The following is a 25,333-nucleotide window of genomic DNA, read 5'->3' as shown; positions in this document are numbered from 1 at the left end:
AAAAAAAAATTCGAGGGGATGTTTAAGGCAGCGGCGGCGTTGCAGAGCGTCTCCTGCGCATGCGCAGGAGACGCTCTTGCACTTTTGGGGGGATTTAAACATCCCCTCGAATTTTTTTTTAACTTTTTGCATTTTTGTGCACACGTGGGGACTGGCCCACGTGTGCACAAACCTCCCCCTCCCCCCCACCTGCCCCCTCCGTGCTGATTTAGCGATCCGCACGGAGGGGGCAAGTTGGCTATTAGATATATAGATAATAAAAGAACAAAGTTTGAGACCGGTGGCACCTTTAAGACAAACAAAAGTTTCATTCCGGGTACAAGCTTTCATGTTTACACACACTTCTTCAGATACAGTGAAACAGAATTTTCTCAACCATTACATATAGTGTTTGTGTGTGTGTGGGGGGGGGTTTCAGTTACCAGGAAGGCCTAGTTAAGATTCAAGATACGTAAGTAACTGTGATTATAGCCGAGATTGGATTAAGGCGGTTGGTAAGATCTGTCTTACTATGTCTCTAGTTCCAGCTCCTGCCAACCTAGCAGTTCGAAAGCAAGGAATTGCAAGTAGATAAATAGGTACCACTTCGGTGGGAAGGTAAACAGCGTTCCGTGCGCCTTGGTGTTGAGTCACGCCGGCCACATGACCAGGGAAACGTCTTCGGACAGCGCTGGCTCTTCGGCTTGGAAACGGAGATGAGCACCGCAACCCTAGAGTCGGACTCGACTGGCTTTCGAGCAAGGGAAGCCTTTACCTTTACTTAAGATCTGTGAACAGCAGCAAATGATCACACAGATAATAAAAGAGTCGACGAACAGTTGTGAGAACTAAGTTTGAGTCCAGTTGGCACCTTTAAGACCAACAAAGTTTAAATCTGGGCACAACGCATCATTAATTACTGGCTATAAAACTGCCATGTTTGATATATTTATGGAAAGAAGAAGAAGAAGAAGATGATGATGATGATGATGATGATGAAGAAGAAGAAGAAGAAGTGATGCTCTGTCTTCTTGGTGCTTGGGGGGGCAACAGTGGGAGGGCTTCTGGTGTCCCAGCCCCACTGCTGGACCTCCTGACGTCCCCTGGTATTTTTAGCCACTGCGTGACAGACAGAGTGTTGGACTGGATGGGCCATTGGCCTGATCTAACATTGGCTTCTCTTATGTTCTTATGTCTGGGGCAGGGATACTCTCTGTTCTTGGTGCTTGGGGGGCAAAATAGGGAGGGCTTCTAATGTCCTGGCCCCACTGCTGGACCTCCTGAGGGCACCTGCTATTTTTGACCACTGTGTGACACAGAGTGTTGGACTGGATGGGCCATTGGCCTGATCCAACATGGCTTCTCTTACGTTCGTATGTCTGGGGCAAGGGATGCTCTGTAGTCTTGGTGCTTGGGGAGTGGGGCAACAGTGGGAGGGCTCCTAGTGTCCTGGCCCCACTGCTGGACCTCCTGACGGCCCCTGGTATATTTGGCCACTGTGTGACACAGAGTATTGGACTGGGTGGGCCACTGGCCAGATCCAACATTAGCTTCTCTTATGTTCTTATGTCTGGGTCAAGGGATGCCCTGTCTTCTTGATGCTTGGGGGTGGGGCAAGGGATGCTCTGTCTTTTTGGTGCTTGGGGGGGCAACAGTGGGAGGGCTTCTAGTGTCCTGGCCCCACTGCTGGACCTCCTGAGGGCATCTGGTGTTTTTGGCCACTGTGTGACACAGAGTGTTGGACTGGGTGGGCCACTGGCCAGATCCAACATTGGCTTCTCTTATGTTCTTATGAAAATCAGAAGGAGAAGAAGAGGAGGAGGAGGAGATTGGATTTATACCCCGCCCTTCACTCAGAGCTCTCTCAGCCCCGCCGACCTCACAGGGTGTCTGTTGTGGGGAGGGGAAGGGAAAGGAGTTTGTAAGCCGCTCTGAGACTCCAAGTGAAGGGCCAGGGGTATAAATCCAATCTCTTCTTCTTGTTGTTCAAAAAAGGCTTTGGGGTGAAATGTGAAAAAAATTCCCCACCCAAACCTCCCCTGGGCCATCACCGGGTTTCGCTTCAGAGAACTGACAAGATCGGTCCAGCACAATGCCAATCATGACTCTGGGGTCAGGAAGGGATTTTCCTCCAGGCTAGATTGGCCCAGGGACCCTGGAGGGGTTTTGCCTTCCTCTGGCCATAGAGCAGAGATCACCGGGGGAGTGAGGAAGCAGAGGGAGCCGTGAATTCCCCGCACTGTGCAGGGAGCTGGACTAGATGACCCTCAGAGTCCCTTCTAGCTCTCATAGAATCACAGAGTCGGAAGGGACCTCGAGGGTCGTCTAGTCCAACCCCCTTGCACAATGCGGGAAATTCACAAATACCTCCCACCCACACACACACACAGGGACCAGTGTTCCCTCTAAGCTGAGTTAGCGTGAGCTAGCTCACAGTGTTTTAGCCTCTGGCTCACACATTTTGGTCTTTGCTCAGGAAGGAGGGCTCCAGAGCAGACTGGTTTATGCAGCATAAGAACATAAGAACATAAGAGACGCCAATGTTGGATCAGGCCAAAGGCCCATCCAGTCCAACACTCTGTATCACACAGTGGCCAGAAATACCAGGTGCCATCAGGAGGTCCACCAGTGGGGCCGGGACACTAGACGCCCTCCCACTGTTGACCCCCCCCCAAGCACCAAGATGACAGAGCATCACTTGCCCCAGAGTCCCTATGAGTCACTTGTCCCTATGAGTCCAAATGGCTCGCTCACAACTTTAATGCCAGGAGCTCACAAGGTAGAATTTCTGCTCACAAGGCTCCACCGCTTAGAGGGAACGTTGCCAGTGACCTCTGCTCCACGCCCAGAAGAGGGCAACCCCCCACCCCCGAGGATCCCTGGGCCAAAGTGGCCTGGAGAAAAATGGCTTCCTGAACCCAAAGTGGTGATCGGCATTTCCCTGGGCGTGTTAAGAAAGGGCCACGAGAACTCAGCACTGGCTACTCCCTTCCCGAACTGTAAGAAAGGGCCACAAGAACTAAACACTGAGGCATCCCTTCCCTCTCATGATTTGCCTATATTAAAAGAATCAGTATTGCTGTCAGATGGCTATCTAGCCTCTGAAAACCTCCAAAGAAGGAGAGCCCACCACCTCCCTGTCCCACTATCCTAATGTTTAGCCGGAAACTCTTCTGATTCAATTGCAACCCGCTGGTTCTAGTCCGACCTTCTAGGGCAACAGAATGGACGAAGATTGGGCCAGCAAGGCGCCGCGGCGGGGCGACGTGGTAGGTCGGAGCCAATCAGGACAGAGGCCAGCTGCGTCAGCACGCGCTGTCGTGCACTGGGGGACCATCCCCGAAAGTAGTCGCTGCGGTCAAAAGGGAAAATCTGCGCCGAACTTCTGCAATACCAACAATCAAGACCCCGCCACGGGTGCCTGATAGGCAGTCAATTCCCCTTAATGTGTGTGTGGCCCTAGCGAGGTAATGTAACTAAATTGTAATGTGATGCAATTAAAATTGTACTGTGTAAAGCGCTCAGAGCCCTTCGGGGGTTGAGCCGTCTAGAAATTGAAAGTTAAATAAATACATTAAATAAATAAAACAACTCCGCCCCATCCTCTATAGGACAGCCCTTCAAGGACTTGAAGATGGTGATCATACCCAGTTTGGTGCAGTGGTTAAGTGTGCGGACTCTAATCTGGGAGAACCGGGTTTGATTCCCCCACTCCTCCACTTGCACCTGGCTGGATGACCCTGGGCAAGCCATAGTTCTGATAAGAGCTGTCCTTGAAAAAGAGCCGTTTCTGTCAAGAGCTCTCTCAGCCCCACCTACCTCACAGGGTGTCTGTTGTAGGGAGGGGAAGGGAAAGGAGGTTTGTAAGCCGCTCTGAGACACCTTCGGGTAGTGAAGGGCAGGGTATAAATCCAATCTCCTCCTCTTCCTCTTCTTCTTCTTCCCCTCTCAGTCGTCTCCTCTCCAGGCTAAACAGACCCAGTTCCTTCAGCCTTTCCTCTTAGGACTTGGTCTCCAGACCAGTGTTCCCTCTAAGCTGAGTTAGTGTGAGCTAGCTCACAGTTTTTTAGCCTCCGGCTCACACATTTTTGTCTTAGCTCAGGAAGGATAGCTCCAGAGCAAACTAATGTATGCAGTAGCCAAATGGCTCGCTCACAACTTTAATGCCAGTAGCTCACCAAGTAGAATTTTTGCTCACGGGACTCCACAGCTTAGAGGGAACATTGCTCCAGACCCCTCACCATCTTCGTTGCCCTCCTCTGGACACGTTCCAGCTTCTCTATATCCTTCTTAAATTGCGGTGCCCAAAACTGAACAGGTGAGGTCTAACCAGAAATGACTTCGCATGATCTGGACACTATACCTCTGTGGATACAACCCAAAATCGCATTTGCCTTTATAGCTACCGCATCACACTGCCGGCTCACGTTCAGTGAATGGTCTGCTAAGACCCCTAGATCCTTTTCGCACCTACGGCTGTCAAGACAAGTCTCCCCCAATCATGCGGTTGATTTTTCCTACCTATGTTTCGGTGCCTTCTGAGGCCAAACCTGTCCCAGAGGGAAGCACCGTCCATTCCCCACACGAATTGGGAGTGGCAGCAATTACTGGCTGGCTAAAAAAGAAATGGTCTCTCCACGGCACACACTGTTCTGACCACACCACCAGTTAAGGAACTGAACACTGAAAACAGGTTCTGGAAATAAGTGCCCGTAAACCCCAGGGGGGCCAAACCAGGAGTATTCTAGAAGCACTAGATGTGAAAACTCCCTCCCCGCATGCCTGGGTCGGCCATCAGATTAAACATTATCTTGAAAGACTCACAGGTGTTCGCTGTAAACACGGTCTTCGCCCGTGGCAAACTCTTGTGTCAGCCGCGAGGAATTCGGCTCTCTCTTTCCTTCTAAAGCTTCCGATGAGCCACAAAAGTACAGCACACCCGAAGTCCCGAAAAAGTAGCTACTATAGGTCTGTGGGGAACAGAAACGTTAGCAAACATTTGGCCTTTTCCTTTTCAAACGGGTTTGGTGCAGCGGTTAAGTGCGCGGACTCGAATCTGGGAGAACCGGGTTTGATTCCCCACGCCTCCACTCGCACCTGCTGGATGACCTTGGGCAAGCCGTGGTCCTGTCAAGAGCTGTCCTTGAAAAAGAGCAGTTTCTGTCAGAGCTCTCTCAGCCCCACCGACCTCCCAGGGCGTGTCTGTTGTGGGGAGGGGAAGGGAAAGGAGCTTGTAAGCCGCTCTGAGACTCCTTTGGGTAGTGAAGGGTGGGGTATAAATCCAATCTCTTCTCTTCTTCTTTTCCTCTTCTTCTCTCTCTCTCGCCTTCTAATAACCTCACATGGGATGCAGCTCAGTGGAAGAGTAGACAAGACGGACATAGATGGCCAAGGGTGGGATGAGGCTGAGGCTCAGTGACAGAGCCTCTGCTTGGCATGCAGAAGGTCACAGATTCAATCCCCGGCATCTCCAGTTCAAAGGACCAGGCAGGAGGTGATGGGAAAGACCTCTGCCGGAGACCCTGGAGAGCTGTGAAGAGGGGCCACGGCTCAGTGGCAGAGCCTCTGCTTGGCATGCAGAAGGACCCAGGTTCAATCCCCGGCATCTCCAGTTAAAAGGACCAGGCAGGAGGTGGTGGGAAAGACCTCCACCTTAGACCCTACAGAGCTGTAAAGAGGGGCCGTGGCTCAGTGGCAGAGCCTCTGCTTGGCATGCAGGAGGTCCCAGGTTCAATCCCCGGCATCTCCAGTTACAAAGGACCAGGCAGTCGGTGGCGTGAAAGACCTCTGCCTGAGACCCTGGACAGCAGCTGCCAGTCTGAGTAGACAATATTGACTCTGACAGGCCAAGTGTTGGGACTCAGTGGTAGAGCGTCTGCTTGGCATGCAGAAGGTCCAGGGTTCGATCCCCGGTACCATCAAGTTAAACAGGACCTGTTAGCTGGGGGCGTGAAAGACCTCCGCTTGAGACATTGATGGTCTGATTTGGGACACGAAGAAGAAGAAGAGACTGGATTCACTGCCCGAAGGAGTCTCAGAGAGACTTACCATCTCCTTTCCCTTCCCCTCACCACAACAGACACCCTGTGAGGTAGGTGGGGCTGAGAGAGCTTTCTCGAGGACTGCCCTTGAGAGAACAGCTCTGAGACAACTTGTGACTGACCCGAGGTCACCCCAGCAACTGCATGTGGAGAAGGAGTGGGGAATCAAACTCAGTTCTCCCAGATTAGAATTAGAATCCACGCTCCTAACCACTACACCAAACTGGCTCTCAAGAGCCAGTGTGGTGCTATGGTCAGAGCGTCAGACTAGGCTCTGCGAAACCCAGGATCGAATCCCTGCTGTGCCACGGAAGCCGGCTGGGTGACCTTGGGCCAGTCACGTACTCTCAGCCTGATCTACCTCAGAGGGTTTCTGTGAGGTTAACACAGAAGAGAGAAGAATGATGTAAGCTGCTTTGGGTTCTCATTGCGGAGAATGGTGGGGCATACATAAGTAAACAAACAGTGCCCGTGAAAGGTCATGCCTGCCCAGTAAAAATCTTTGTTGGTTTTAATTGGTCTTGGTATCTGAAGAATTTGTATTGGTATCTGGACTGGTATCTCAGGAAGTGGGCGTGCGGACGAAAGCTCATGCCCAGAATAAAACTTTGTGGGCCTTAAAGGTGACCCCGGACTCAAACTTGGCTCTGTTGCTTCAGGCCAACATGGCTCCCCACCTGAATCGATCTTCATTTACAGCTCCCCTTTCTCACGGGCACTCAAGATTGCCAAAGAAGGAAAACAAATAGGAAACCAATGAACATAAGAACATAAGGGAAGCCAGTGTTGGATCAGGCCAATGGCCCATCCAGTCCAACACTCTGTGTCACACAGTGGCCAAAAATACCAGCTCCCGTCAGGAGGTCCAGCAGTGGGCCCAGGACACTCGGAGCCCTCCCACTATCATCCCCCCCAGCACCAAGAAGCCAGAGCATTCCTTGCCCCAGACATAAGAACATAAGAGAAGCCAATGTTGGATCAGGCCAATGGCCCATCCAGTCCAACACTCTGTGTCACACAGTGGCCAAAAATACCAGCTCCCGTCAGGAGGTCCAGCAGTGGGCCCAGGACACTCGGAGCCCTCCCACTATCATCCCCCCCAGCACCAAGAAGCCAGAGCATTCCTTGCCCCAGACATAAGAACATAAGAGAAGCCAATGTTGGATCAGGCCAATGGCCCATCCAGTCCAACACTCTGTGTCACACAGTGGCCAAAAATACCAGCTCCCGTCAGGAGGTCCAGCAGTGGGCCCAGGACACTCGGAGCCCTCCCACTATCATCCCCCCCAGCACCAAGAAGCCAGAGCATTCCTTGCCCCAGACATAAGAACATAAGAGAAGCCAATGTTGGATCAGGCCAATGGCCCATCCAGTCCAACACTCTGTGTCACACAGTGGCTCCAAATACCAGGTGCCATCAGGAGGTCCAGCAGTGGGGCCAGAACTCCAGAAGCCCTCCCACTGTTGCCCCCCCAAGCACCAAGAATACAGAGCATCACTTACCCCAGACCAAGAGTTCCGACCTATACCTTGTGGCTAGTAGCAACTGATGGACGTCTACTCCATATTAAGAACATAAGGGAAGCCATGTTGGATCAGGCCAATGGCCATCCAGTCCAACACTCAGTCACACAGCGGCCAAAAATACCAGGTCCACCAAAAAGACCCAGTATATCAAAATCAGTAAATGCCAACTGGGGAAGTCGCTATCATATGTAAAATAATTATATTGAAAATATAATTTTGGGTTTATAATTTATGTATTTATATTTGTAATACTTATTGTACACTTTCAATAGAATTAATTTGCATATGATAGTGACTTCCCCAGTTGGCATTTATTGACAAAAATACCAGGTGCCATCAGGAGGTCCAGCAGTGGGGCCAGGACACCAGGAGCCCTCCCACTGTTGCCCCCCCAAGCACCAAGAATACAGAGCATCCCTTGCCCCAGACTGAGAGTTCCTATCTATACCTTGTGGCTAATAGCCCCTGATGGACCTCTGCTCTTAACATAAGAACATAAGAGAAGCCAATGTTGGATCAGGCCAATGGCCCATCCAGTCCAACACTCTGTCTGTCACACAGTGGCCAAAAAGACCAGGTGCCCTCAGGAGGTCCAGCAGTTGGGCAAGGACACTAGAAGCCCTCCCACTGTTGACCCCCCCAAGCACCAAGAAGACAGAGCATCATGTGCCCCAGAGTCCCTATCTATACCTTGTGGGGCTAATAGCCACTGATGGACCTCTACTCCTGATGTTTATCCAATTCCCTCTTGAGGCCATCCATGCTTGTAGCCGCCACCCCCTCCTGTGGCAGTGAATTCCATGTGTTCATCACTCTTTGGGTGAAGAAGGACTTCCAGAGCCAGTTTGGTGTAGTGGTTAAGTGCGCAGACTCTAATCTGGGAGAACCGGGTTTGATTCCCCACTCCTCCACTTGCAGCTGCTGGATGACCTTTGGGCAAGCCATAGTTCTGATAAGAGCTGTCCTTGAAAAAGAGCAGTTTCTGTCAAGAGCTCTCTCAGCCCCTCCTACCTCACAGGGTGTCTGTTGTGGGGAGGGGAAGGGGAAGGAGTTTGTAAGCCGCTCTGAGACTCCAAGTGAAGGGCGGGGTATAAATCCAATCTCTTCTTCTTCTTCTTCTTCTTTTATCCGTTCCAACCCGAGATCTCAGCAATTCCATGGAGTGCCCCATGAGTTCTTGCATGGTGAGAAAGGGAGAAAAGTACCTCTTTCTCGACCTGCTCTATCCCACTGAACTGGGAATAATGCCAGCAGGGAAAAACCTTGTTTTATGGCAACCAAACTCATCAAGGTTCGACGTGCCGTAGCACATGAAAGAGTTGCAAAGGTAGAAGGCGTTTCCTTGCAGCGTAAAGGGCTGATCTGTACAGTAAGTTTTGCAATAGACTGACGGCTGACTCGGGAGTCACCCGCCCCCTCCTTGTCTTCGAAGCCTTGATTTCTCAGCCCTGGAGGCTCGGAAAGACCATGTTGTTTCCAGAGGCACCGTTTGTTTACTTATTTTATTTATAACCGATCAGTCTCCCCAATGGGGGACCCTGTTTAGCTAGAATGTAGTGGAGCAGGCAGCTTTGTACCTGATTAAGGAAGTGTTAGTGGACCTGGTATGTTTGGCTACTGTGTGACACAGAGTGTTGGACTAGATGGGCCAATGGCCTGATCCAACATTGGCTTCTCTTAAGTTCTTATGGCTTGAAAGCCAGTTTGGTGTAGTGGTGAAGAGCGCGGACTCTAATCTGGGAGAACTGGGTTGGATTCCCCGCTCCTCCACGTGCAGCTGCTGGTGTGACTGTGGGTCAGTCACAAGTTCTCTCAGAGCTGTTCTCTCGAGGGCAGTTCTCGGAGAAGCTCTCTCAGCCCCACCTACCTCACACATGGTGTCTGTTGTGGGGAGGGGAAGGGAAGGAGATTGTAAGCCACTTGGAGTAGTGAAGGGCGGGTTAAGAATCCAACCTCTTCTTCTTCTTCTTCTTGTGTAAAAGCTGAGTTGTACATAAGAGGGAGATAATTTCTGAGGACGATCTACCATGAATAACTTCTGAGGAAGATCAACTACGAAACGGGCTTACATCTAGATGCTCGTCGATTCACAACAACTTATTACGAACGCTGTTCTACAACATCACAAGGATAATTTACTACAACATTACAGAAACAGTTCTACAACAGCACAAGGATGGGGCTTTTCTAAATTTTGTGATACAGGATCACATTATTCGTTGTGATATTTTTTGCATTACCTATGTAATATGCCCGATATCTATGTCATATGTAAGGACCATTTGCATTTTTATTAACTACGCAATACAGTAGCTATCAATCACAGTGATGGTTTGTTACTAGGTTTTTTGACTGCGATCCACAAGCATGCCTGCACACGAAAGCTTATATCCAGAAATAAACCTTGCTGGTCTTAAAGGTGCCAGTGGACTCAAAACTTTGAGCTATAAATGAAGATGATGATGATAATAGAAATGATAATAGAAATAATAATAATAATAGAAGAGGAGGCAGAGATTGTATTTATACCCCACCCTTCACTACCTGAAGGAGTCTCAGAGTGGCTTACAAACTCCTTTCCCTTCCCCTCCCCACAACAGACACCCTGCCAGGTAGGTGGGGCTGAGAGAGCTCTCCCGAGGACTGCTCGTGAGAGAACAGCTCTGAGAGAACTTGTGACTGACCCAAGGTCACCCCGGCAGCTGCATGTGGAGGAGTGGGGAATCAAACCCGGTTCTCCCAGATTAGAGTCCACGCTCCTAACCACGACACCAGACTGGTTTTTACACTGTGATCCCGGTTTCTGCACAAGCGTGCTTGCCCACGAAAGCTTATACCCAGAATTAAACTTTGTTGGTCTTAAAGGTGCCAGTGGACTCAAAGGTTGAACTATAAAAGTTGTATAAAAAAGTTGTATAAAAGCCAGTGGCCTTGGGCAAAAAAACACAAGGGCTGATGGAAGGGGCATACGTCTACCACCACTTCACATACAAGGAGCGCAGAGGCAAGATAAGCACATAAGAGAAGCCCATATTGGATCAGGCCAATGGCCCCTCCAGTCCAAAACCCGGGGGCCATCAGGAGGTCCACCAGCGGCAGTGTTCCCTCTGAGCTGAGTAAGTGTGAGCTAGCTGACAATCTTTTAGCCTCCAGCTCACCGATTTTTGTCTCAGCTCGGGAAGGGGGGCTCCAGAGAAAACTAATTTAGGCAGCAGCCAAATCGCTCGCTCACAACTTTAATGCCGGTAGCTCACAAAGTAGGATTTTTGCTCACAAGACTCCACAGCTTAGAGGGAGCACTGATCAACGGGGCCAGAACTCCAGAAGCCCGCCCGCTCCTGCCCCCGAGCATTAAGAAGACAGAGCATCACTGCCCCAGACAGAAGACCATAAGAGAAGCCAATGTTGGATCAGACCAGTGGCCCCTCCAGTCCAACACTCTGTGGCACACGGTGGCCAAAACCCAGGGGCCATCAGGAGGTCCACCAGCGGGGCCAGTCCACCTAACCCAGAATTCTGCTTCCAAAAGCAACCCGTCAGGTGCCCCAGGAAGGCCTTCAAGCAGGGCCTGCAGACAACCAGCCCTCTCCTCATGACCATCCTGGGGATTTTTTGCCTCCACACCAGGAGATCTCCTCTCTCTACTTTGGCTGACAGTCAACCACAGCCCCCCCCCCCTCCAATGCTTCCTGTAAGCTATGGAGCCCTGTGAGCAAAAATTCTACTTTGTATGCCACCGGCATTAAAGCGGTGAGCGGGCAATTTGGCAGCTGCATCAGTTCATTTGCTCTGGAGCCCTCCTCCCTGAGCCGAGACAAAAATGTGCGAGCCAGAGGCTAAAAAACAGTGAGTTAGCTCACACCAACTCAGCTTAGAGGGAACACTGCCCCCCCCCCCGCAAATCTGCCCAGGCATTAAAGCTGTCAGCGAGCAATTTGGCAGCTGCATAACTTAAATTTGCTCTGCTGCCCTCCTCCCTGAGCCGAAACAAAACTGTGTGAGCCAGAGGCTAAAAAACTGTGAGCTAGCTCACACTAGCTCAGCTTAGGGGGAACACTATCCCCCACTCCTCTGCAAATCTGCCTAGGAATTAAAGCTGTCAGCGAGCAATTTGGCAGCTGCATCACTTAATTTTGCTCTGGAGCCCTCCTCCCTGAGCCGAAACAAAACTGTGTGAGCCAGAGGCTAAAAAACTGCGAGCTAGCTCACACCAACTCAGCTTAGAGGGAACACTGCCCCCTCCCCTGCAAAACTGCCCAGGCATTAAAGCTGTGAGCGAGCAATTTGGCAGCTGCATCACTTAAGTTTGCCCTGGAGCCCTCCTCCCTGAGCCGAGACAAAAATGCGCGAGCCGGAGGCTAAAAAACCGCGAGCTAGCCCACACCAACTCAGCTTAGGGGGAACACTATCCCCCCCCCTTTTCCAAACCTGCCCAGGCCTCTTTGAAAATGCCCCCCCCCAGCACCCTCAAACCTTGTGGCAGGGAGTTCCACAAGCCCACTCAGCTGCTGGGCACTCCTTTGGCACCTGATTCCTCAAAAGCAATTCTCCCCAGGCTAGCAGAAGGCAGGGGAGAGAGTGTTGGATGGCAGACAACCTCCCCCTCCCCAGCAATTGCACATGAAAATGTACTTTTGTCCAGAATCCTGGGGCAGGTTCTGGATTTAACCCTGGATTTAACCCTAGATTTAACCCTGGATTTAACCCTGGATTGACAGACTCACGTGTCTTGGTCTTTCCCCCCACCCTCCTCCTCCTGCTGCTGCGGCTCAGGTGGCCGGGCTTCCTCCTCCTAAGGCTGCAGCGGCCCCCACTTCACTTCCTGGTTCAACGAGCCAAGGGAGGAGGAGGAGGAGGGGACGAGAAAAGTATCACAACACCAGCCCCATTTGGGCTTCCTGGTCGCCCTGGGAAACCCTACCCTGGCGCTCTCCCAGCCGACGAATCAGGAGCCCCCCCGGAAGGCGATTCTCCAGTAGGATCCCCGAGAAGGCGGGCCTCCGCCGCCGCAGCCAAACTTGCGCAGACATCATCGGGAACGAGGGGGGCGGGACGGGCCCGCCTTCCCGGACGACGGAGGCGGCCAATGGGGAGCGAGAGAGTGGCTCTCGCCCGCCGAGCCCCGGGCGCGAGTGCGCGTGCGCAAGAAGCGGTGGGCGCTGGGAAATGTAGGAAACCCGGCAGGCGCCCGGAACGTGGGCTATTGTTTGCAGGGAAGGGAAGGGCGGCCGGAGAGGGTGTCTGTTTACTTGGGAGTAGAGATGTAAAATTTCCGGAAATTTTGAAGCTCGGAAAAAAACCCGTTTTTTTCCGGAAAAAACCGGAAATTTTCGGAAAAATTGAAAAAAATGCTACGTTAGCATTTCTTTTGTCTTTTCTAGATTGAAAGTCATTCTGTTACTTTAGGAACATAAAAAATGACTATGGACATTTTTACTTGGCATGAAATTATCACAACTAGCATATTAAAAATATAGTGTACCCAAACAATTCTTACAAACAGAATACCCACCCACATGCAATAGCACCTCCTAAAGGAAGAAATGCATCTTGTTCTTGCAATGGAGAGTTCAGTTTGTAACCTAGGACTTGCTTGTCCTCAGTGCACAGAAATTAGATCAATCTGATACCATTATATATTTTAGAAATGATTTGGAAAATATTTGAACACCTTGTCTTAAAATATTTTATTTATCATGTTAAAATAAAACATTCCATAATCAATTTCTTTTCTTTTCTTTTTTCAATTTTTCGGAAAAAAACAAAAAAGCTTCAGGGGAAAAAACGGAAAAAACCCGGGTTTTTTCCGAATTTTTCCGGGTTTTTTCCGGGCCTTCACATCTCTACTTGGGAGTGAACCTCCCTGACTCTGACGGGGGTTTACTCTCGCGCAAGTGTGCCTGGGTCTGCAATGGCCAGGGCTGCCAGCCTCCAGGCGGCGGCGGGAGATCTCCCGGAATTAAAACGGATCTCCAGGAGACAGAGACCAGCTCCCCTGGAGGAAAGGGCAGCTTTGGTGGGTGCGCTCTGGCACCACCCCCTGTAGGGGGGGGTGGTTCTGGGGGCACCTCTGTGAAGACCCTGCCTCCCCCAGGGTCCATCCCCCAAGCCTCCAGGTAGTTCCCAACCAGAGCTGGTAACCTTTGTTGTTGTTGTCCAGTTGCACACTCTTCGCGACCCTGTGGACCAGATCACGCCAGGCCTTCCGGTCTTCTGCCGTCCTCTGAAGTTGGCTCCGTTTCATGTTCGTTGCATCGATGACACTGTCTAACCATCCCATCCTTTGCCGTCCCCGTCTTCTTTGACCTTCAATCTTTCCCAGCATCAGGGTCTTCTTCTCCAAGGAGGGCTCCCTTCTCATTGGGTGGCCAAAGTATTTGAGCGTCAGCTTCATTATCTGGCCTTCCAGGGAACAGTCGGGGTTGATTTCTTTTAGGATTGACTGATTTGATCTCCTTGCTGTCCAAGGGACTCTCAAGAGTCTTCTCCAGCACCATAGTTCAAAAGAATCTATTCTTCGGCGCTCGGCCTTCCTTATAGTCCAACTCTCGCAGCCATACATGACTACTGGGAATACCATTGCTTTGACCATGCGGACGTTTGTGGGCAGGGTGATGTCTCTACTTTTTATCATGCTGTTTAGGTTCGCCATCGCTTTCCTCCCAAGGAGCAGGCGTCTTTTAATTTCATGGCTGCTGTCACAGACTGTGGTGATCTGGGATCCCAGGAACGTGAAGTCTGTCACTACTTCCACGACTTCCCCTTCGATTTGCCAAGGAGTGATGGGGCCGGATGCCATGATCTTAGTTTTTTTGATGCTGAGCTTTCTTGCATTTCTTTCTCTTTGGGATGGTGGTGATTGCTGGTAACCTAGCAACTTGCTAACCTCCAGGTGAACATAGGAGAAGCCATGTTGGATCAGGCCAGTGGCCCCTCCAGTCCAACACTCTGTCACACAGTGGCCAAAAATACCAGGGGCCATCAGGAGGTCCAGCAGTGGGATCAGAACTCCAGAAGCCCTCCCTTGAGATGTGAAGGCCCAGAAAAATTCGGAAAAACACCGTTTCCCCCCCTCCCATTTTTTTCCTGAAGCCTTTTTTGTTCTTTTCCAAAAGATTGGAAAAATTGAAGAAAAGAAAAGGAATTCATTATCGAATGTTTTATTTTAACATGATGAATACAATATTTTAAGACAAGGTGTTCAAATATGTTCCAAATCATTTCTAAAAAATATGCATGGTATCAGACTGATCTAATTTCTGTGCACTGAGAACAAGCAAGTCCTAGGTTACCAACTGAACTCTCTAATGCAAGAACAAGATGCATTTCTTCCTTTAGGAGGTGCTACTGTCGCAAAAAAAGAAAGAAAAGGTTTCAGTTTTGTTTTTGCATGTGGGTGGGTATTCTGTTTGTAAGAATTGTTTGGATACACTATATTTTAATAGGCTAGTTGTGATCATTTCATGCCAAGTAAAAATGTCCATAGTCATATTTTATGTTCCTAACGTAACAGAATGACTTTCAGTCTGGAAAAGAAAAAAGAAGTGCTAATGTAACATTTTTTTCAATTTTCCCTAAAATTTCCATTTCCCCCCGAAAAATTTCCAGAAATTTTACATCTCTAGCCCTCCCACTCTTGCCCCCCCCCTCCAAACACCAAGAAGACAGAGTATCACTGCCCCGCACAGAATCTTCCAGCTGGACCTTGTGGCTAATAGCCACTGATGGACCTCTGCTCCATATAAGAATGCAAGAGAAGCCATGTTGGATCAGGCCAATGGCCCATCCAGTCCAACATTCTGTGTCACACAGTGTCCAAAACCCAGGGGTCATCAGGAGGTCCACCAGTGGGGCCAGAACTCCAGAAGCCCTCCCACTCTTGCCCCACAAGCACCTAGGATACAGAGCATCACTGCTCCAGACAGAAGAACAGAAGAGAAGCCATGTTGGATCAGGCCAATCGCCCATCCAGTCCAACACTCTGTGTCACACAGTGGCCAAAACCCAGGGGCCATCAGGAGGTCCACCAGCGGGGCCAGAACTCCAGAAGCCCACCCCCCCTTCTCCCCCCCCACGTCATACAGAGCATCACTGCTCCAGACAGAAGAACAGAAGAGAAGCCATGTTGGATCAGGCCAATCGCCCATCCAGTCCAACACTCTGTGTCACACAGTGGCCAAACCCCAGGGGCCATCAGGAGGGCCAGCAGCACGGCCAGAACTCCAGAAGCCCTCCCACTCTTGCCCCACCAAGCACCAAGAAGACAGAGCATCACTGCCCCAGGCAGGAGAATGTAAGAGCAGCCAATGTTGGATCAGGCCAATGGCCCATCCAGTCCAACACTCTGTGTCACACAGTGGCCAAAACCCAGGTGCCATCAGGAGGGCCAGAACTAGGGTTGCCAACCCCAGGTAGTAGCTGGAGATCTCCCGCTATTACAACTGGCCTCCAGGCAACATATATCGGTTCACCTGGAGAAAATGACCACTTCGGAAGCTGGACTCTATGGCGTTTTGCCCCAAGCCCCACCCTCCTCAGGCTCCACTGTTGTCCCCTGTTATTTACGTGGACCGCCTCCAGGGGTCCGCGGACAGGCCAGAGCTTGGATCCGAAAACAAAGGATACTTCGGATCCTGGATTCCCCAGCCCCAACCAATAGCCGCCTTGGCGGGACATTTAAACCCCCCAATGGGAGTGGGGGGGTTGCTGGTGGATATGTATATAGTTGGCCCTGTTGGCAGTTAGAGTTAGTCTTTGTCTGTGTTAAGTACAATAAACGTGTGCTACAGTATGTCGTCGTCCGAGTCCTCCATGCGGCGAACCCAGTACTTTCATCCCCGAAGCACCAAGAAGACAGAGCATCCCTTACCCCAGACAGAGTGTTCTGGCTAAGAGCCACTGATGGACTTCTGCTCCATCTGTTTATCCAGTTCCCTCTTGAAGCCGTCCATGCTTGTAGCCGCCACCACCTCCTGTGGCAGTGAATTCCACGTGTGAATCACTCTTTGGCTCAAGGACTTCCTTTGATCTGTTCTAAGCCTACTGCTGGTTAAGTTCATGGAGTGCCCACGAGTTCTTGTATGGTGAGAAAGGGAGAGAAGTACTTCTTTATCTACCTTCTCTATCCCATGCATAAATCTGTAAACCTCTCTCATGTCACCCCTCAATCATTGTTTGTCGAAGCTAAACAGCCCTCACCTCTTTTTAACTTTTCTTCATAGGGAAGGTCTTCCATCCCCTTCATAATTTTCGTTGGCCTTTTCTGCACCTTCTCCAATGCAAGAATATATTTTTGAGGTGCAGTGACCAGAATCGTACACAATATTCCAAGTGAGGCAGCACCCAGTTTGGTGTAGTGTTTATGTCCGCGGACTCTAATCTGGGAGAACTAGGTTTGATTCTCCACTCCTCCACTCGCAGCTGCTAGATGACCTTGGACAAGCCATAGTTCTTTCAGAGGTGTTCTGGAAAGAGCAGGTTCTATCAGAGCTCTCTCAGCCCCACCTACCTCACAGGGTGTCTGTTTTGGGGAGGGGAATGGAAAGGCGTTTGTAAGCCGCTCTGAGATTCTGAGTAAAGGGCGGGGTATAAATCCAATTTCTTCTTCTCCTCCTCCTGTTCTCATTGTAATTCCCCACCACCACCATATATTACCTGTTTGTGGATTAGAATCCCAGTGATCCTTGTGTAAACTTCCAAGCCATTTTTTAACTCTCGCACAAAGCATTTTCGAAATCTGTGGCTGGAACAGATTCTGAGTGCACCAAAACAGCACCCAGCGGAGAGGGAGGAAATCAACACAATGCGTTTAAAAACAAAGAGCCCGAAAAAGCGGTGACTTGTTCAAACTGTAAATGTTTTATTGCGGCTATAAAACCGGGAGGCCTAAAACAGAAAGCATATGCATTTGTAGGCCTCTATAAACGTTTCATTGCAAATCGATACGTTCTTAAGTCAAAGTAATACTTCCATTATGTTTCAGGAGTTATACAGCAAAAATTGTTAACTTTTCTTTTCCAAATAAAGAAAACCAAGACGTAGTTTACAAATTAATTATTGGCCCCGGCTGGGAGAATTTCCAGGACTATGGAAACCAATGGGGCTTGGTCAGTTGTGATTTCCCATTCAACAGGATGTAGATGTGAATAACTTTCTCTGTACTGGCTGTTTATAAGCTGAAGGGTATCCCCCCCCCCCCTTTATTTGGGTTGCATCAGTAGCTATTCGTGAAAGCAGAGATCAGGCAAGTGATCCTAAGTTTCTTCCTGCAGCAAGGAAAAGCCAGGGTATAAATTTTAAAACACACTGTTTCAAAATTCACTTCTTTGACACGCTATTCCACTAAAAACTTGGGTTTTGTGTTTATGTTCCAATCAGTCACTCTGCAGTTTTGAAGCCAGGCGACAGAGTTTGTTCTTCGGAACTCTGAAACGCCAAGGGGCTGATTTAAATGTAATGCTTTGTGTGCAAGAAGAATTTAATTACGTGTCAATCCATCTGCCTGGTGTCACACGCAACTGACCCACAGCTCGGACATTCTGTACATGTGGCGGCTGACAGCCCAGAAGTTAAAGTAGCAGTGAGATAGAACCAAACAGCAGCTAGTCTGTTTACAGCGATTCATTTCCCCCAGGCACGCCAATGTAAATAAAAACCTGGGGTTTTTTTGAGTTGAGCTTCATGCGCCTGTGGATTCAAAGGCTGTACTTTTGGACTGCAAATAAAAGACACTGAAGAGTATTATATGGTTTAAATTATAATCTCTTTGAAATGTCAAAAGACTAATTACAATTAGAAAATCCTAGAACGAAGTGGAAATAAAACATCAGGAAGCCACCATCTAAAACTGCTCCTTTGGTTCACTAAATGTTCTCCGCTTAGGACCCAGATCTTGACTAGAAGAGAATTCAAACTTATACACCTAGCAAAATAAATAAAACCTGGGTCTTTTTTGAGTTGAGCTTCGTGTGCCTCTGGATTCAAAGGCTGTACTTTTGGACTGCCAATAAAAGACACTGAAGAATATTATACAGTTTAAATGATAATCTCTTTGAAATGTCAAAAGACTAGTTACAATTAGAACATCTTAGAACAAAGTGGAAATAAAACATCAGGAAGCTACCATCTAAAACTGCTCCTTCGGTTCACTGAATCTTCTCCGCTTAGGACCCAGATCTTGACTAGAAGAGAATTCAAATTTATACACCTAGCAAAATAAATAAAACCTGGGTCTTTTTTGAGTTGAGATTCATGTGCCTCTGGATTCAAAGGCTGTACATTTGGACTGCCAATAAAAGACACTGAAGAACATTATACAGTTTAAATGATAATCTCTTTGAAATGTCAAAAGACTAGTTACAATTAGAACACTCTAGAACCAAGTGGAAACAACACATCAAGAAGCCACCGTCTAAAACTGCTCCTTCGGTTCACTAAATCTTCTCCGCTTAGAATTTTCTCCAAACCCAGGTTTGCAGAAAAATCTGAAACCTTAAAAAAAAAAAAACGGGGGGGGGGGGGGGGGAGAGACTGTTACAGAACATATCATGCCACACGCAAATCATTGTGTTGATCAAATTGTTGCTACTGATAACGAGGGACCGCCTTTTCCCATATATGCCCCAGAGGATGCTCAGATCTGGGACCCAGAGCTTTAAGGAGGCCAGACCGGCTGCAACTAGGGCCAGGGCTTTTGTGGTGGCGGCTCCTCTCTGGTGGACCAAGCTCCCAGAACAGACCTCTCACAGTTCCGCAGGGCCTGTAAAACGGAGCTCTTCCGCCAGGCATTTGGAGCTGCCACCACCTAATACTCCACCACCAACAATTAAGAGCTATGTTGGCTGAACCCTGACCCACTGGTCCCTTAAATACTGCCCGTGCCAGTCACCTAAGATAGCCGAAGAAGACTGAAGAGCTGACCGTAAACTGAGGACATTGATAGTACTTTACTGTGTTTTATGATGTTTGAGTTTTTAACATTCTATGCAGGGGTCATTTCCTGCAGGAGCGCACAGGAGCGGAGTTCCCGCAGTAAAGAGCCCAGGGGGCGGGCACATGCAACAAGCCCCACCCCCTGCTCCCAGCAGCTCCCAGCTCAGTCAGAGCAAGAAGCAGCCAGGTAAGTTGCAGAGCTCCCCCCAGTCCAAGACCCGTTTTCTAAAAAAAAAATTTAAATTTATACACCCAAAAAAAAAAAAAAAACCGGGGGGGGGGGGGAGAGACTGTTACAGAACATATCATGCCACACGCAAATCATTGTGTTGATCAAATTGTTGCTACTGATAACGAGGGACCGCCTTTTCCCATATATGCCCCAGAGGATGCTCAGATCCGGGACCCAGAGCTTTAAGGAGGCAACTTTAAGACCAAGTTTTATTCAGGCACAAGCTCTCCCTCCTCTGCGAGGACAGATCTGCACGTTCCCCTGCCCCCCAATAGCTAGCAATCCAAAACAGTCCGGTGGAGCCTGAGCGGTGGGTGTTGCCTTCTGACACACTTCGGGTGATGTCAGGGGGTGTGGCCTATGCCAATAAGCTATGCTAATGAGTTATGCTAATGAGTTCCTGCGCCTCTTTTTCTACGAAATGACCCCTGATTCTATGTATATTAACTTATGTGATTTTATGTACTGTATTGTTTGAATTTTACTCTGTTGTAAGCCGCCCTGAGCCGGCCTAGGCCGGGTGGTGGTGGTAAAAATCTAATAATAATAATAAGGATTAAGAAATGCTCAGATACAGAGAACAAAGAACTCAGCAACATCCTTGCTGTTCTGACACGGCGTATCCATTTATCTATGATGCTGTGCCACTGAGTCAGACCAAGCAGGAACTAGGTACTGGGATAGAGCACAGTTATAAATCACTGGATCTCACAATACGAAGCGGGCGTCCCATGGAGGTATGGGCAGTTACCAGGAGAGGCATCAACTCTGCCTTCATCCTCTTTGCCCCCATCCATTTCCCCCCCTCTGTGTGTCTCAGATGTAAGCTCTACAGCTTCAAGGCCAAATCACTTCTGAAAGCCTGAACAGAATCATCCCATTTATCACAGGATTTTGATTTTTTGGGGGGGAAGTTGCTATCTCTGGGACCTAATTAAAGTGTGGTTAGAAGTGGAGTTCCTCCAGGTAAGCCGTGAGAGCTGCGCGACCTACTTTCCTTTGATTGATTTGTCTCCAGATCTAGAACCATAGCGAGTGTAACTTAACTTTGCCTGCCCCTTGGGGTGACTTGGAACATATATTTGCTGTGTTCGGTGTAGTTCGGCATTTAAGGGAGATTTGTCATGAGAAGGGTCCGAGAATTTCTGTCCTAGATGGACGGCTGCTCTTTACTTTCAAGAGAAGAAGACGAGAAGAGATTGGATTTATACCCCGTCCTTCACCACCCAAAGGAGTCTCAGAGTGGCTTTCCCTTCCCCTCCCCACAACAGACACCCTGTGAGCAATGCTCCCTCTAAGCTGTGGAGTCCTGTGAGTGAAAATTCCACTTTGTGAGCTACTGGCATTAAAGTTGTGAGCGAGCGATTTAGCTCCTGCATAAATGAGTTTGCTCTGGAGCCCTCCTTCCTGAGCAAAGACAAAAACGTGTGAGCTGGAGGCTAAAAAACTGTGAGCTAGCTCACACTAACTCAGCTTAGAGGGAACAGTGCCTGTGAGGTAGGTGGGGCTGAGAGAGCTCTGACAGAAACTGCTCTTTTTCAAGAACAGCTGTGCCAGAACTATGGCTTGCCCAAGGTCATCCAGCAGGTGCAAGTGGAGGAGTGGGGAATCAAACCCGGTTCTCCCAGATTAGAGTCCGCGCACTGAACCACTACATCAAACTGGCCTATGTGGTATAAGCTTCAAGTAGATCTTTGTTAACTCAAGTGTTTGATGGAAAAGTACAAAAAAGCTCATAGAACAAAGTTTGAGTCCAATGGTACTTTTAAGACCAACAAAGCTTATACCCAGAATTAAACTTTGTTGGTCTTAAAGGTGCCGCTGGACTCAACCTTTGTTCTGTTGCTCCAGACCAACACGGTTACTCACCTGAAAAAAAGTGATGCTTTCCATTTGGGAGAGGGGTTAGACAAGGCTGTCCTGTTTTGCTATTACTATTCATCTATCAGTTGAGAGCCAGTTTGGTGTAGTGGTTCAGTGCACGGACTCTAATCTGGGAGAACCGGGTTTGATTCCCCACGCCTCCACTTGCACCTGGCTGGATGACCTTTGGTGAGTCACAAGTTCTCTCATAGCTGTCCTTGAAAAAGAGCAGTTTCTGTCAGAGCTCTCTCGGCCCTGCCTACCTCACAGGGTGTCTGTTGTGGGGAGGGGGAGGGAAAGGAGATTGTAAGCCGCTCTGAGACTCCTTTGGGTAGTGAAGGGCAGGGTATAAATCCAATCTCTTCTCTTCTTCTTCTACCATTAACTGTATGTCAAGTGGCCAGCATTGAAGGACTTGAATACCAGGATAATATCACAAAATCAGTATGATATCAGTATTTATGCTACAGGATTCCAAAGAATCTGTTGTGGAACTGGTAGAATTATTAAAGGCAGGGCTATTTTTGGGCAGGAACGCACAGGAACGGAGTTCTGGTTGGCTCCCAAGTTGGCCACGCCCAGCAGGAACTCATTAACATAATAGGCCACACCCAACAGCAGAAACTCATTAGGATTGGCTACAAAAAAAAGCTCTGATTAAGGGGATTTGGTAAAATCTCTGGATATAAATAAATAATTCAAAGGCAGTATTAATGGGGATAGATCTATCTAATGGGGGTAAACAAATATCACACAGATTACAGGCTCCTTTTGGAAGAATAGTGATATACGATATTTGGGTGGGCTTTCTCCCCAATGATCTAGGGAAAAATGATTCAACAAAACCAGCGTCCTTTATTAAGAAAGATAGAAAATGATCTGCACAGTTGGTCTAATTATAAACTATCCTGGCTAGAGCGGATCTTGGCAGTTAAAATGGAAATTCTGCCAGAAGTCCTCTTTGTATTGACTGCATTACCATTAGAAGTTAGTAATTCCACACTTGAAAAAAAAAAATCAGGCTTTGTTTGACAAATTCATTTGGGAGAAAAGGAAACCAAGAAGACGTGCACGAGTAATGCAACAAACTTGGAATACAGGAGGTCTGGCAGCATGGAATATAAAATGATATTATGATGCGGTTAGTCTCAGTGCAGTATCCTATTGGTTTAAAGAAGATCAAAACAAAAAGGTATGGGAGATTAAGGTTTGAGTCCAGTGCCACCTTTAGGACCAACAAAGTTTTATTCAAGGTATAAGCTTTTGTGTGCAAGCACACTTCTTCGGATGTGGGCGATTGAGTAAATTGGGTTACTTTGCCCATTAAGTGGCTGGAAGGGGGAGGGGAGGGGGACATTGCAGTATACAAATTCCCAGTGTGACTGAGAACAGCATTACCTAAAAAATAGGATAAATGTAAAACTAAGAACATAAGAACATAAGAGAAGCCAGTATTGGATCAGGCCAATGGCCCATCCAGTCCAACACTCTGTCACACAGTGGCCAAGAATACCCGGTGCCATCAGGAAGTCCAGCAGTGGGGCCGGGACACTAGAAGCCCTCCCACTGTTGCCCCCCCCCCCAAGCACCAAGAATACAGAGAATCACTTGCCCCAGACTGAGAGTTCCTATCTATACCTTGTGGCTAATGGCCACTGATGGATCTCTGCTCCATATGCTTATCTAATTCCCTCTTGAAGCTGTCCATGTTTGTAGAAGATAAGAAGAAGAAGAGGAAGAGGAGGAGATTGGATTTATACCCTGCCCTTCACTACCCAAGGGAGTCTCGGAGTGGCTTACAAACTCCTTTCCTTTCCCCTCCCCACAACAGACACCCTGTGAGGCAGTTGGGGCTGAGAGAGCTCTTGACAGAAACGGCTCTTTTTCAAGAACAGCTCTGACAGGACTATGGCTTGCCCAAGGTCATCCAGCAGCTGCAAGTGGAGAAGTGGGGAATCAAACCTGGTTCTCCCAGATTAGAGTCTGCGCACTTAGCCATTACACCAAACTGTGTTTCCATGTGTTAATCACTCTTTGGGTGAAGAAGCAGATTAAAAAAAACTAGATTAAAACTGAAGTTATTCTTATGTAATGCCAGCACTGCAACACACAAATTTTGCTGAGGTGTTTCAACAAAGCAATTTTTATGCTTGGAGAAAAATAGGATTGAGCAGAATACTGGACTTTATTAAGGATGGCGCTCTCATATCTTATGCCGAAAGAGAAGACAGATATAAGGATGCGGCTCTACTGTTTGTTCAGGATTTGCAAATCGGGCATTTCGTACAGAGTAAGCAAGATCAAATAAATATGTCTGGGTCACTTAACACTTTGGAGGCCTCCTAATTACATTCGGATAGACAAAGTCGCCCCAGTAACTACGATTTACAACATACTGGTTGTTGTTGTTCAGTCGCACAGTCGAGTCCGACTCTTCGCGACCCCATGGACAATCTCCCGCCAGGCTCTCCTGTCTTCCGCCGTCCTCCGAAGTTGGCTCAATTTCATGTTCGTTGCATCGCTGACACTGTCTAACCATCTCATCCTTTGCCGTCCCCGTCTTCTTTGACCTTCAATCTTTCCCAGCATCAGGGTCTTTTCCAGTGAGTGCTCCCTTCTCATTTGGTGGCCAAAGTATTTGAGCTTCAGTTTCATTATCTGGCCTTCCAGGGAACAGTCAGGGTTGATTTCTTTGAGGATTGACTGATTTGTTCTTCTTGCAGTCCAAGGGACTCTCAAGAGTCTTCTCCAGCACCATAGTTCAAAAGAATCTATTCTTCGGCGCTCGGCCTTCCTTATAGTCCAACTCTCACAGCCATACATGACTACTGGGAATACCATTGCTTTGACCATGCGGACTTTTGTTGGCAGGGTGATGTCTCTACTTTTTATCATGCTGTTTAGGTTCGCCATCGCTTTCCTCCCAAGGAGCAGGCGTCTTTTAATTTCATGGCTGCAGTCACAGTCTGCGGTGATCTGGGATCCCAGGAACGTGAAGTCTGTCACTACTTCCACGACTTCCCCTTCTATTTGCCAAGGAGTGATGGGGCCGGATGCCATGATCTTAGTTTTTTTGATGTTGAGCTTCAAGCCCACTTTTGCGCTCTCCTCTTTTACTCTGAGCAAGAGGCTCTTTAGATCCTTTTCACTTTCAGCCATTAGAGTGGTATCATCTGCATATCTGAGGTTGTTGATCTTTTCCCCAGCAATCTTAATTCCCGCTTGTGATTCATCCAGGCCAGCATTTCGCATGATGTACTCTGCATATATATTAAATAAGCAAGGTGACAGTATACATCCTTGTCGTACTCCTTTTCCTATGCTGAACCAATCAGTTGTTCCGTATCCGGTTCTAACTGTCGCTTCTTGGCCCTTATACAGGTTTCTCAAGAGACATGTGAGGTGGTCTGGTACTCCCATCTCTTTAAGGACCTGCCATAGTTTGTTGTGATCCACACAGTCAAAAGCTTTAGCATAGTCAATGAAGCAGAAGTAGATATTTTTCTGGTACTCTCTTGCTTTCTCCATAATCCAGCGAATGTTGGCAATTTGATCTCTAGTTCCTCTACCTCTTCGAAACCCAGCTTGTACTTCTGGTAGTTCTCTATCCACGTACTGTTGAAGCCTAGCTTGTAGGATCTTGAGCATGACCTTGCTAGCGTGTGATATGAGTGCAATTGTGCGATAGTTTGAACATTCCTTGGCGTTGCCCTTCTTTGGGATTGGAATGTATACTGATCTTTTCCAATCCTGTGGCCAC

General features: G+C 48.5%; 2 protein-coding genes across 2 annotated transcripts in view; both read right to left on the bottom strand.

The window, feature by feature from the left end:
* GOLPH3L (golgi phosphoprotein 3-like) overlaps window positions 1-12,443 on the bottom strand; it is a 29,064-nt gene extending 16,621 nt beyond the window's left edge. The window contains exons 1-2 of the mRNA XM_015423265.1: window positions 12,272-12,443; window positions 4,804-4,949 (exon numbers count right to left, since the gene is read on the bottom strand). The gene's annotated coding sequence lies outside the window, so the exon portion shown is untranslated. The remainder of the gene's footprint in view (window positions 1-4,803; window positions 4,950-12,271) is intronic.
* HORMAD1 (HORMA domain containing 1) overlaps window positions 4,800-25,333 on the bottom strand; it is a 52,464-nt gene continuing 31,930 nt past the window's right edge. The window contains exon 14 of the mRNA XM_015423264.1: window positions 4,800-4,949. Within this exon, the coding sequence (XP_015278750.1) occupies window positions 4,800-4,949 (150 nt within the window). The remainder of the gene's footprint in view (window positions 4,950-25,333) is intronic.

Source organism: Gekko japonicus, unplaced genomic scaffold, assembly GCF_001447785.1.
Source record: "Gekko japonicus isolate JY-2015 unplaced genomic scaffold, Gekko_japonicus_V1.1 scaffold992, whole genome shotgun sequence".
NCBI lineage: Eukaryota > Metazoa > Chordata > Lepidosauria > Squamata > Gekkonidae > Gekko > Gekko japonicus.
The sequence above is the reverse complement of the archived record's forward strand: the minus strand, read 5'-3'. Positions and strand labels throughout refer to the sequence as shown.